The sequence below is a fragment of the Crocuta crocuta genome, unplaced genomic scaffold (assembly GCF_008692635.1).
Source record: "Crocuta crocuta isolate KB4526 unplaced genomic scaffold, BGI_CrCroc_1.0 scaffold1247, whole genome shotgun sequence".
Lineage (NCBI taxonomy): Eukaryota > Metazoa > Chordata > Mammalia > Carnivora > Hyaenidae > Crocuta > Crocuta crocuta.
The window spans coordinates 32,817-47,314 of NW_027532329.1; the positions used below are offsets into that span (position 1 = coordinate 32,817).

Genomic DNA, 14,498 nt, shown 5'->3' on the forward strand with positions numbered 1-14,498 from the left:
CACTGAGTGTTATGTGGAAACTAATTTGACAATAAACTATTTAAAAAAAAAAAAAAAAGTGTCCTCCTTGGGGTGCCTGAGTAGCTCAGTCTGTTGAGCGTCCAACTCTTGATTTCAGCTCAGGTCATGATCTCACAGTTCCGGAAGTCACGTCCTGCCTGGGATTCGGTCTCCCTCTCTCTGCCCCTCCCACACTTCCTCTCTATCTTTTTCTGAAAATAAGTAACAAATAAACTTTAAAAAAAAAGAGTGTTCCTCAAAAAGAAAATAGAAATCTTTTGGGGTGCCTGGATGGCTTAGTCAGTGAAGCATCGGACTTTTTTTTAATCTTGGCTCAGGTCCTGAACTCACGGTTTTGAGTTTGAGCCCCATTATCAGGCTCTGCACTAACAATGTGGAGCCTACTTGGGATTCTCTCTCTGTCTCTCCTTTGCTTGCATGCGCGCTCTCTCTCTCTAACTCTCAAAATAGATAAGTAAACTGAAAAAAGTAGAAATGTTTTGACATAACATTGTTAGAAGACATGGATATAATGAATTGTAATACATGCATTCATTCCAAGGATGTTCATTGAATGCCAACCATGTTTAGCAAAACTGGTGTCCCACTTGACCCAAATAATGAAACTATGTCATATCCTAATATCCAAGCACTCAGAAAACGAGGGAAGTTTTCCCAAATCCACAAGGGAGTGAGATGTTCCCCCTCCTGCTGTGCTATTTTGTTTCTTTCTCTCTCATACCATTTATCCTACTGAGTCATCATTTAACACTCTGTGTATGTCTGGATTCCCACTAGATTGTGAGCCCTGACTGAATCTATTATCCCAATTACCTTACAGATAGAATGTACTCAAGAATTCCGGATGGAGGAATGAAAGAACGCTTCTTTAAGCACCCTGTACATCAAGATATAACTCCAAAATATATGTAGTAACATACACCAGATAAAAATCAATACGTTACCTGTCATATTTCACAGTCGTACCACCAGTCGCATTCTGCACCAAAAGGTCTGGAAAATTGATACGTGCTATTTTGAGAGGACTAAGAGTATGTTTTTCTCGAAACTTCTTGGGTGATACGATCTCTGTCAAATGAATGAAACCAAGTTTCCTTTCAACGTTCGATGGGTGGTTCTGTCCTTTAACTGATATTTAAAACTCATTACTTTACCCGGGAAAATTTGTATATGGGATACTTTTCTTAAACTATGGTCCCTTGACCTACCGTGATAAAAACAAATATTTTTGCTGTGTATTGATGACGTGCACAACACTGGCTAGTCACTTTAGAAAATGCAAGAGGCAAGTCATTGCCCTTCAAATTCTTTCAAAAGATATACAGACAGGTCCGACTTAATAATGATTTGGCTTATGATTTTTTGACACTGGTTTTCGATGGTGGGAAAGCAATATACATTCAGTCGGAACTGCACTTTGGATTATGAATTGGGAGCTTTCCCTAGACTAGCCACATGTGACACAACATTCTCTTGGGGTGTCTGGGCGGTCCAGCAAGCTGCAGCAGCCAGTAGCCACACAGTCAGGAGAGGAAACAAGCGATTCGCTTCTAGCTATTCTGTACCCACGACCAGTCTGTCTCTCACTTTCATTAGTCAATAAGTTACATAAGATATTCAATACTGTGTTATAAAATAGGCTTTGTGTTACATGATTTTGCCCAACGTAGGCTAATGTAAACTAGATGGCACAGTTCACATAGGCTAGCTATAATGTTCAGTAGCTTAGATGAATGAAATACACTGTCAGCTTATGATACTTTCAACTCATTAATGGGTTAATCTGAACACAACCCCAGTGTTAAACTGGGGAAGATCTACAGTTGTAGAGAAATGAAGATACAAACAAAAAACACAAGAGCTATTATTATGGAGGTCTTAGTACATGCCTACAATGCTAAGTGCTTTGCATACATTGCATAAATAGCAACTCACGACAATAAATGTCTACATTCCAACTGATGGTGCCATCTTTAAGGCTCTGTCATGTTTAGAGAAGATAGAAGATACTTCAGAATACAGTGATGAGTGACGTGTTCATGGAGGAAGTGAGATGTAAAAAGGACGCTGAGAGGTAAGTAGGATTGGGATAGGCTGTAAGAAAAGGAAGGGCATTCTAGGCAGGAGAAAAAGAATGAACAAAAGCATGAAGTCAGAGAAGGACAAGATATGTTAGAAAGACAGAAATAGACAAGGAGTCCCTAGGAGGGAAGAGTGACAGACGAGGCTGCAGACACAAAAGCATGTGAATAGTAGGCTAACAGTTTACATGTAATCCTGGGGGCCACATGTTGCAAAAACAATATCCATAAGCCAATGGTTACCAACTGACAGGGGTTTGGTTTTTCTTGGTCCCATCAGCATTTTCCTTCAATGTCAATTGGTGTGTTGCCCACAAAACTACAATCTCCTAGAGGAAGTCTCCAAAGGGTAGTATGGCAACCCCTAAGGATCTCTAGGATCTTGTCCAAAAGTCTCTGAAGTCCTAGGATTTCCTTCTAATGCTGCAACTGAGACAACATGTCACAAGAGACTAAATGAAGACACAGATGTGAAAATCCAGCTACCTTCTATTAAGCCAAGTACCATAGATGTAAAACTTCCAATTTCCATTTTTCATAACAATTATTGTTTATGCTAACATGTCATCCTATCCTGTTACATGCAGCCCATTTCATGCATATACATTATGTGACTGGACCCTGTAGGCATATGAATTCTTACCTCTTTAAGTAATGAGGAACCAGTAGAGAGATCATAGTCTAAAAGCCTGAGAGTCATACAGTGGTTAAGATGAGAAACAAGACCCCAGGAATAGAAGGTATTTGTTAAAAAGAAGAAGGCAGTAACTCTTCGTGATTCTAACTTTATTTATTTGGAGCATAGAAGTCACTAAGCAAGAGGGCTGGACTCAAGAGCATTAAGTGTGACAGATTATACCCAGAATCATTGGCCTACCTCTGACCCCTTTTCTGTCGGAATCGTTGTTGAAGTTCTGCTTGTCTTCTTTGTTCTTGCCATTTTCACCTTCCTCTACAATTGTCTCCACAGGTGTTTTTTTTGTCAGCACAATCCTAGATATAAGACACGATGTTTACTGCACTGGGCCCTGAGTAGGTGAATGTGTGAACTCTCCATCCGGAGAAGCCACCCAGCTAGCTCTCTGCTTCTGAAATACGCCCACTTGTGTCAAGGGGGCACATGCTTTGATTTGCTGAGGCTCTCTTTGAGGCTGAGTCTGAGAGCCAACCAAGACCTCCCCTCTCGATACTGAGGCCTCAAGAGTACCTCTTAGGAAGATGAATGGAGGGATTTAAGCTTTTGGGTTTGGTCTCCATTTGAATCTGTCTTTTCTAGTTCTGTAACCAGATGCATAGGAGTGACTGTGAAAGCTGGCTATTGGGTGGCTTGAAGGCAAAGATTCACAGCCTGGTAGGCAGAGACAGAAATATGCCCAGGAATTACTGCTCCTCCCCCACTTCTTTCATCCTTGCCCAAGGGAAAAGCAAGGACTTGAAAAGGCACAAGAGGGGACTGGATGTATTCAGTTGGTGCATGTCATTGTAGGTTTTCTGAGGTCTCAAGTATGGAGTGCCGGGTTAAGGGCTGTAAGCAAGAGAGAAGGGAGTGGGGGAGGGGTGGCTGTACTTCCAGTAAATTTAGCAACCAAATTTCACATGAATAAAACATCTACAACTATTTTGAGCATTTCAGTCCTCATGTCCACCTCTTGGCTCTCTGGTTGACAGGAGCCTCCATCTCTGTTCTTGACCCACTGTAATTGTTTCCCTCCTGGAATGCTCAAGCTCAACTATGTCCAAGGGGGCAGCCAAATTTCCTTTCCAAAATACAATCACAAGATAATTATTTTGAATCCAGTGATTTATTTTTAATGAGTAAGGCAACATGGTACAATGGTGGAAACAGTCAGGAACAGTGGAAACAGTGGAAGAAATAGTGGAAACAGTCAGGAGCTATGGTTTTATATCTAGCTTGGCCACTCAGTCGTCTGTCCATTTCATCTACAAAAATAAGGGTCTAGACTAACTCCTCTCTGATGTTTATTCTGACCCTAACACTGATTTTGCTGATGTATAGGTCATACAGTCCTTCCCAGAGGGTGTTGTTCCAAACCACTAATACAGAAGACTCAAAGACCATGAGAAATTGTCCTCTGGGAAGCTCCTTGTTATACCCCAAACTTCCTCCACCTGAAATGCATAATAGTTAATGGCACAGTAATTAAGATTAAGAGCACACATTGAGTTCGAGATGGCTCAACTGGGGAAAAAACACAAGTCTCCTGATGCCCATTCCAGTGTTCTTAATATTGCACCATGTGGTTTCCCTTTCTAAAAGTAAAACATGAACTAAAATTACAATGGATTTTGCACCTCTATAAAATGGATAAAAAGAAATACACATTTCAAAGAGTTGTAGTGAAGATTAAGTACAAGCATATTGAGAAAGTGCTTAATAGTATGTGACATCTACAGTAGTAAGTATTCCATAGTTGGCAACTATTATCACATTATTATTATCAGGACCATCAATCTGACCATTATCATGCAGCCACCAGTAAAACCCACTGCACTCTTGGGATAAAGTTGTTCTTTTATTCTACCTTATCTCTCTAACCATTTGAGTAGTAAGAATCAGAGCTCAGACAGGTGGTGGGTNAAAGAAATAGTGGAACAGTCAGGAGCTATGGTTTTATATCTAGCTTGGCCACTCAGTCGTCTGTCCATTTCATCTACAAAAATAAGGGTCTAGACTAACTCCTCTCTGATGTTTATTCTGACCCTAACACTGATTTTGCTGATGTATAGGTCATACAGTCCTTCCCAGAGGGTGTTGTTCCAAACCACTAATACAGAAGACTCAAAGACCATGAGAAATTGTCCTCTGGGAAGCTCCTTGTTATACCCCAAACTTCCTCCACCTGAAATGCATAATAGTTAATGGCACAGTAATTAAGATTAAGAGCACACATTGAGTTCGAGATGGCTCAACTGGGGAAAAAACACAAGTCTCCTGATGCCCATTCCAGTGTTCTTAATATTGCACCATGTGGTTTCCCTTTCTAAAAGTAAAACATGAACTAAAATTACAATGGATTTTGCACCTCTATAAAATGGATAAAAAGAAATACACATTTCAAAGAGTTGTAGTGAAGATTAAGTACAAGCATATTGAGAAAGTGCTTAATAGTATGTGACATCTACAGTAGTAAGTATTCCATAGTTGGCAACTATTATCACATTATTATTATCAGGACCATCAATCTGACCATTATCATGCAGCCACCAGTAAAACCCACTGCACTCTTGGGATAAAGTTGTTCTTTTATTCTACCTTATCTCTCTAACCATTTGAGTAGTAAGAATCAGAGCTCAGACAGGTGGTGGGTTAGAATGCAGAAAGAGGATGCTTCTTCAGAGAAAGTGGTGGAAGGTAGAGGAAAGCCCAGAAGATGAGAAGAATTGCACTAATATTGCAGGGACTAAAATTGATGGGAGGTAGTATTAGAATTCCTAGGGAACTAAGAGTAGTTTTAACAATGAATAATCTAAAAGGACCTAGAGGGTATAATGCTAAATTAAAGAACAGACAGACAAATACAAACACTGTTCATTACACTCATATATGGAACTTAAGAAACAAAGCGAAGAAGAAGAAGGAGAAGAAGAAGAAGAAGAAGAAGAAGAAGAAGAAGAAGAAGAAGCAGCAGCAGCAGCAGCAGCAGCAGCAGCAGCAGCAGCAGAGACACACATAAAAGCAGATTCTTAAATACAGAGAACAATCTAGTGGTTTCCTGAGGGGAGGTGGGGTGTGGGGGGTGAAATAAAGGGGATTAAGAGTATATTTATCATGATAAGCACCAAGTACTGTATAGTGTTGTTGATTTATCATCAAAAAGGAATAGTCTTACTATCCACTGTTTTCTAATTACGGAAAGTGTCTGCAACAAATTCTTTGCTGGAGCACTGAAAGAGAGAAAGAGAGTACACTAAAAGGAACATGAGACAAAAAAGATGAGAAACACCACCCAGTCACATTAATACACCAACAAGGATTGCTGTGCCTGGAGGAACCTATGGAGCAAAACACTGACCTTGGAAATACAAATGCACTGCTGGGTGGCCTCCCCGAGGTCTCGATGCTGGACAACATGGAGTCCCCTGTGTCAGGCCTCTGGAGGACAGAGACAGAGAAAGCTTATGCCTGGAGCAGTGGTCTAGGACACAGACAAATCAAAGTTACGGGCAGTCACAGAGGCAAGGCGACCATGATATTCTCTTTCGTTATTATTATTGTTATTTTAGTGCTTAAAGTCTAGAGCTTAAAATCCTAAGAGGAATTATCTCATTGATCACCCTGGGTAGTCCCATTCCAATTCCACTGGTGCTGCCTTTTCTCAAGCCATTTCCGCTTTGGAAATTACCTTCAAAGTTGATGGCTTCTTTTAGACATCTTTACGAGGAGAGCCGCCTTGAGGTAATTATCAGGAAAATGAGCAAGCAGGCCAATTCCACTCTTGACCCAAATACCTCTAAAATTGGGTGCTTAAGAGAAGGGCTTTAAAGTCATGTGGATTCATGTTCACATCCTCACAATGTTAACTTATGTAGCCTAGATCCTGGGTATGTGGGGATAGCAACCGTATCTAATTCATAGGATGTTGATGAGTTACTGTATGTAAGTGGCAGGCACAGAAGAAACACTCCAGAAAGAGCCTCTGTTATGATAATGTTTACATTATACAGTTATGAGATAATTACATTATACTAGGAGAGAATAATATACAAAATTGTTTTTGGATGAATGATATAGCTTACAAAAGGCTTTGATGGGAATCTCCAAAAAGAGGTTTTAAATATGGTTCCAGCAAAAGCAGCATCATTGAAATAGCCCAACAGCTTCCCAAGACAAGTATTCTGCAGGGGAGCACTCAGGGTTAAGTTGTGGGAAATTTGGGGGAAAGACAATCACCCTCACCACTTTACAGCAATGGCCCAAAATGGCGTTTGGATGTTAAAAAGCCTTGGATTCACCTAGCGTTCCATGATTCATAGCTGAGGCAGTTAAGGTGGCTTCTTTCTAGCCAGACCTCTTCGATCCTTTCCCATGCCAATGTGCTTTGTGCTTCTGTCCAGGAGGGTGATAAATGCAGCAGCCCTCCATGTGCTTTGGCCTCCAGATCCTTTTCTCATAGAATATCTCTCGGGACTACTACTTCTGGAAAATGTTCCTTCAAAGTTATGTCTCAAAGTGCAGCAGGCCATTAAAATGCTGTCCTCTCGTATAAACACAATATTAAAGCTACAAACTTCTGGGGAATCCCTGAGGATTAGAGATTTGCCAGCTCTTTGGCCTTGTTTCTGCTATGTTTTCATGGAAAAGGGAGGGTGGTAGCTGCGTGTTTCCTCTTTGCATACACAGGGTTAGTGCCTATCTTTAAAATCCTCCATGAAGCCAGATTGTGGAGAAAACACCAAGGGCTTCATTATAGCAATTCTTAAATCCCCTCCCTGGAGCTCCATGAAAGAAGAAATTAGGGAGTAGAATTGGACCATACTTAGGGACTTTCATTTGATAGCCTTTTCACTTGGAAATCATCAGGCTTTTGCTCTATGGCACCCAGGACTTTATAACATTGTTTGAGAATATACTTCAATTGTTGCAATTTTGTTCCTTCCCAGAGGTGCCCCTGAGGCACACTAAGCATTCAGTTAGTCCTGTTGATTGACTATTTCACTACCTCCTTAAACTCTGCTATGTCCAACTTAGCTTGAAGGTCATACCAGCTAGTCAACAATTCCTAATGATGGGGTGGATTATGAAATTTCTTCCACAATGTGGCAAATTAAAAGCTAAAGATACATTTGCTTGACTCGATTTATTGTAGGCTATCATGAAAATAAAATGCCATAAGGACACCTAGGTGGCTCAGGTCAGCATCTAACTCTTGATCTCGGCTCACAGTTTGTGAGATCAAGCCCCGCTCTCAGCACCACGCTGACCACGGAATGTGCTTGGGATTCCCTCTCTCCTGGTCTCTGCCCCTCCGCTGCTTGTGCACACACTCTCTCTCTCAAAATAAATAAACAGTCAAATGAATAATAAATAACTGTTATAACCAGCGTGCGTCCCAGAAGGAAAGAAAGAAAGAATGTAAGGAAGCATTAAAAAAGAACCATTAGGAAGTCTGGTTCTACTACTTATTAGCAGTCTTATATCAGGCTTCCCACATAATCCCTCTGAGCCTCCAATTTTCTCATTACTAAAATCAGGATTGATAATAATGCCAGTTTTAGAATGTTTTCAAACTCAAATGAAATAATAGATATGGAAGAAGGTTTCAACGCTATAAAGTACTATAAAGTATTCAGAATGATGAGAGCTTCTCTTATGATTTGTATTTTTCAGTTGGCATTGACTCAAACGTCAAGTTTCTTTGCCCTTCTAACCTTTTTGTTAGAGAGTTAATCATCTATAAACAAGCATTTTTTGCAGTTGGGGTAAGTGCCATTTAAAATACATCCACCTGGGGCACCTGCGTGGCTCAGTCGGTTAAGTGTCTGACTCTTGATTTCAACTAAGGTCATGATCTCACTGTTCATGAGATTGAGCCCCACATCAGGCTGTATGCTGACAGTGCGGAGCCTACTTGGCATTCTCCTTCACCCTCTGTCTCTCTGCCCCCCTAACTTGTGTGCCCATGCTTTCTCTCAAAATAAATCAACATTTTAAAAACTACTAAATAAAATACGTCAACCTGAATTTTTCCTAATGATGACACATAGGTAATTCAAAATTTACATTTGTGAGGGCTTTTTCCACAGCCCAACTTTCATCCAGTGTCGAAACGAAGTCCTTAAGAAATTTCATCTTCACTTTGCTGCTTTTGATAGAAAGGATCCCGATTCCTTTGAAAATAAAGTCCACACCTTTTTTGGTGTAAATGGATCGTGAAAACATACATAGTGTCTCCTTCACACAACTTTCCATTAGATCCCTGCTAAATGGAGTGGCCAGGGATACCATGGCAAACTTAAGTGGAACAACTGGTATATCACTTAGAGGAGAAAGACAGGATGGCCAAAAGTAGTTGGAAGTTACAACAAGGTCATGTCATACACACTCACAAAGAACTATCTGATCAATACTCTCAAATAGAATTGTCCCTGTGAAGCCGTTAGTTGTTCCCTAACAATAGACAGTAACCAGTAGAGGTTTCCTTAAAAGTGTATTTTTTGCTCAAAATAAGAACATTTAGGTTTCTAAGCAAACTCCAGATGAGCTTTCGATTTTCTCTTGGAGACAATGTAATAACAAATAACTGCATTTCCTCATCAGAGGGTTTTCTGAATTTTTCACCCCTCTTATCTCTCAGGACATACTGGAGCAATGCACTTGCTTATGTCCTCCCAACTATCACATCAGTTTTCAATGTTTATAAATACCTATAAATGTCAAGTGTTTTGAAAAGATAGTCATCTTCAGTAGATGCTACCTTCGAATGAATGTGTCCTATCAGAGGGTATCAGACGGGATAACATGCTTATCCTCCACCTTAATGAGTCCATAAATGACATTGCAAAGGAATATGGTATATTTAGCATAAAAATAAGCCTAGCATCTCTTCCACCATAACAGATGACGAGTCAAAAAAGGGGATAAATAACAAAGATGATCAAGATGATCTATCCTATAAGAGGCAGCCATGAGAGCCACTAATAGAGGAACAGAATAGAAAGAAGATAAGAACATTCTAAACATTCATTCAGCAAGGATTAATTTCTAGCTTTCCAAGTGCCCAATAGTGCCGGATGATAAACATTAATATCTCTGCAAAACACAAGCTTCCCTAGATCAGCCCACAGTCTTCTGTACAATTTGATGGTGATTCTATACCACCTCCCTCCATTTTAGTTTTTATAAAGTTCTTAAAAGAAAATGCAATATTGCCTGTCTCTCGATTGTCCCCTCCCCTTCAACCAATGCCTCTCTTCAATCTGTCTTCCAGCCCACTTACCCCACTAAGGACACTAGCATCTCATAGTGGACAAGCCAATGGATACACTACAAATCTTAATCTCACGAACTCTCTGTAACCTCCGGTGAACATGCCCTCTCTATGCCCTTGTATCCATGACACCACTCTTGGTTCCCCAATTTCCTCTTCCTTGGTCTCCTTTGAAGACTTCCTTTATCTTCTACTTCTCTTAAGATGGTGTTTTGTTGTTGTGCTGTTTGTTGTTGTTGTTTTTAAACAGGACTTTGTGTCTGTCCCCTTCTCATACTTTATATGCTCTCCCGGGTAAATGTATCCAAATCTTGACCTCTAGTCTCCACCCTTCACCTGAGCACAGAATTCCCTCCGCCTACATATCCCGACAGGAATTTCAAATTTAACATGTCCAAAACCTAAGTCATTACTTTCTCTGCCACCCCAACCTGCCTTCCCCCTTCCTCCTCCATGGTGTTACTCTCAAGAACACACAGCTGTTTTCCATGAAATCTGAGTCATGCTACATACCTTCCTTCTTCTTGCTACCCACCACTCTCAAACCAGCAGCCAAATCCCATCAGTTATCCACATGAAATGTCTCAGAAATAGATTCCTTCATCTTCCTCCTGATTGCCACTGCAGTCAGGCTCCCACCATACTTCATCAAACTGCTCTAATTAAAAGAACTATCCTCCTAAATTAAAAACTGGACTAGTACATACAGCTCCCTGCTCAAAAACTTTCAGTGGGTCCCACTGTCTGTAGGTTGAATCCCAAAGTCCTCACACTGCCTACAGACCCTTACAATTTAATTGCTACTAACCATTGTTGTCTTACTTCCCTCCACTCGCCTCCACAATCATATGCCTTGGCCACCAGAAGTACCTGTTCCTCCCTTAACAGGCTTGACTCTTTATTCCTGAATTATTCTCACTGTTGTTGAAATATCTCCCATAGCTTCTCTGCCAGCAAAGCCCTGTCACCCTTTAAGACCTCCTGGTATATGTCATCTTCCTAAGCCTCCCTGAGCAAAGTTAGGCATGCTCTCCTCTAGGCCCCCTACATTTCATACGGTTTGAATCAATCCCGCTTTCACAGCAGTATTTAATCAGGTTGCAATATTTATCTCCCATGCTAAATTCTGAGCTCTTCAAAGCAAGAACCATGTCTTGGTAATCTATAAGAATCATTCTGCAATGTTTAATTGATTACCTGCTTAATTAATGACAAGACTCACAACCCCAATGCTAAACTGTAGACAGACTTGTTCTTGTGAATTCCATCTTCATATATATTTAATTCTGAAATTTCTTCAGCCTTGTAAAAAAAAGTGAATTATAGGTCTAAACTACTTTTTTTGGACTCTACTATGAGATCCATGATGTTTTTGTAAAAAAAAAAAAAAAAAAAAAGTTGGCTTCCTTTCCACTTTAGTGGTAGATTTTTGGTGAATTAATAGAAGCCTTCTGTCATAAAACTCTAGGTAAACATGACTGAAAAGCCCATCAAATCTACCACACAGATCATATGCATAATGAAGTCTAAGTATAACTTGCTGGTGTTTGGTACCAACAAACTTTTCATGTTGTGGTGGGAAGTTTCTCGGAAAATTAACTTTCAGGGAAGTTAACATAAAGCCCAGTTTTAGCCTTTTCACCTGCTGACATTGGGGGGTGGACTATATCCCTTTATCCACAATAGTGCAATGCAAGAGGGGATGATAAGGAAGGTCAAAAGGAACACAGCCTGGAAATCAGGACAGACAGCTGCAAAGGCCTCTCAGTAACCAGGGGAGGTGTCACCAAGTCCACACACCACAGCTGGAAGGTACGTAAGTATCCTCTGTCAGGCACCGTGCCCCTTTTGCTTGTCTCTATATGTCAAGTGCTTGGAACAAGGCCTAACTCATAGTTGGCTCTCAGGAAATATGTGTAGAAGGAAGAAAGGAAGGAAGGTAGAAGGAAGGAATGGGGAAGGAGGGAGGGGAAAAAGCAAGTGAGGGAGATTTTAGGGTGTGAGAGGTGTATAGAAGGTATTCATTAAGTCTTTATGGAATTATTAACCTTCCCACTCCTAAATTTTAATAATGTACATTATACAGGATCAAAACACATTAGTGATCTTTTTCATAGTAACTATGAATGGTGATTCTGACCAGAGACCCTAATTAACTTTTCTTTATAACCACTTTTCATTTCGGAGGGTCTAAAAACTGAATAAAGCCTATATAACTCTGTAACGTGACACGTAGATTTCCCTTGATGTCACATCAAGTCTTCCCATGCCTGCCTCTTAAGCTACTGAGGTTTAAAATGCCCTGTAGGAAGACTCTCTATCATTTCCTACCTCGGCCCCTCCCTCATCATCCAAAGGTACCCTGTGAAAAGTGAGCTCAAATCAGAAACTGGTAAAGCAGCAACTGAACAAACTCTGCCCTTTCATCGTCGTCCCCAGGCCAGTTACTTTCAGAGAATCTCTTAAATATTGAAGAGCTTTACCACGAATGTGTATGTCATTTTGCCTAAGTCCATGGAGCTGTACTAATTTCTCTGCCATGATAAACACTGGCCTCTGTATCACAATAAACCTGTTGTTTCCCACCTCGGTTTTTTTGTCTCGTGAACATGAAATGAACGTTCCGAAGCCTGGAATCCAAACCCCCTGAAAGAAAAAGGAAGAGAATAAAAGAACAACAATCAGAATTCACTGAAGAGGGAAGGAAAAATAACCCTTAGTATTGCTATCCAAAAAAACACAAAAAGAATGAAACCTGAAATACTGAATAATCTCTACAATCTCTTACAGCTCTAGTTACATTATGATTCTCAGTTTGCATATAAGTAGAACATGTAATATATTGATCTACAACGCTTCTGCCATCAGATCCTGCACCTCCATTACCATTCAAAGGCTCTGAGGACTAAGAAAACTTATACGGATGCCACTGGTACTTTTCATCTATACTTACCATTCCTCTTGTCCTAAATTTTGGGAAATTATACATTGTAATCATTTGCCAGTAGAAAGAGGGACATTAAAAAGCCGTAAGGATCTCTGCTTTCTCATTCCTTCTTTGAGGTTTTGTCTCTCGCTGAAAATCAGACAAACCAGCATCCAAGGCATCTGCTGCAGTGTAGTGATCTTGGCTGATGGGTAGAAGCAAATGCTTTTGGCTCTCAAACGAGGCCTCGGTCTTCCTAAAAATGTCACACCTCAAGCGTGACAAACTCAGATGTCTCCAGGCGCCATGAAAGAATGCAAGGGAATGAAAGTAGCCCGCCAGAGAGTGCACTGGCTTGAAAGTACAAACCCCATCCAAAGGGAAGAACCCATTGTTGACTCAGCCATGTGGCATCGTGCAGCAATGGAAAACTGGTGGTGTTAAATCTGCTTGCTGATTTATAAGAAAAGAGAGAAACAACTGCAAAAGTGTATACAAACTCTCCAACTTTCAGTTGGGGATGACTACTTCAAATCATCAGACCAAACAACATAAGTTCGAAGGATGCATTCAGCCCGTGGGTTGTCATAATGGGACCTGTGAGGAGGATATAAAAGTCCCACAAGTTCCCAGCTCCCTCCAAAGTCCCCAGATCTCTGTCCAGTTCCGTGGCGTCCAAACTCAGGGCTGGGCAAAGTTTCTCATTTTTGGCAAGGGGAATTCAGTCCCAGATAATCTTCTTGTATTGCAATTAAAACCCATTCCCTGCAAGGAAGCATGGCAGGAAGCATTACATCCTTCTATAGCTATGCCAGAAACTATCAGGTCACAGATCCACAGGCTTCATCTAGTGCCTCTACAGGCTGGTCAGCGATCTGCTTGCTATCACTAGAGAAAACTTTTACAGACTCATTACCTAAGACTAAAATCCATGTTTGTCCAATCTGCTATCTGTAAGTCATAAGTGTGAGCATACAAAATCACAGGACAGAAAGTTAAATCGGATGGCTCTAAAGTCTGCTCTCTTGCTCCCAGCAAAATTATACAAGACTAAGGAAGAAAGATCCTTTGGCCTCTTGCGTTAAGCGTGAAGTATAAATCTTGCCTTGTGTAGGGATAGCTGTTGTAGCACATAGTCTGATACATAGCCCCAGATAGATCCGACTTCTGAAATTCAAAGGAAAGAAAAAATAATTTACATAAGCACTCATGTGATAGTATCCAGCAGTAATAAATAAATAAGTAAATATGCGCTGCAGAACCAAAGGATAGTAATTCCTAATTAATGTTCAGTTAATAGAGAATAAGGTCATTCCCCAAAGTGAATTTTTCTAACTAAAGCTTACCCTTTTACATTCCAAAAATATACTTAAAGATAATGATAACAATAAACTTTGAATAAAGTCTTTCTAGGATAAAGAGAACTCTGTCTCAAATTTCCTTTTATTCTTTATAGAAGTGTGAGGAGTTCCTTATATCCTATAAAGAGAGTTAGTGAAGTATAATCAAGCCTTTTTTTTT

General features: G+C 40.4%; 1 protein-coding gene across 1 annotated transcript in view; it reads right to left on the bottom strand.

The window, feature by feature from the left end:
- Positions 1–14,498, bottom strand: part of CCDC81 (coiled-coil domain containing 81) — a 42,273-nt gene that overhangs the window by 22,520 nt on the left and 5,255 nt on the right. Inside the window, 6 exon segments of the mRNA XM_077778408.1 lie at positions 966–1,089; positions 2,980–3,095; positions 6,137–6,216; positions 8,845–9,100; positions 11,274–11,353; positions 12,500–12,697. Coding sequence (XP_077634534.1) covers positions 966–1,089; positions 2,980–3,095; positions 6,137–6,216; positions 8,845–9,100; positions 11,274–11,353; positions 12,500–12,697 — 854 coding nt within the window.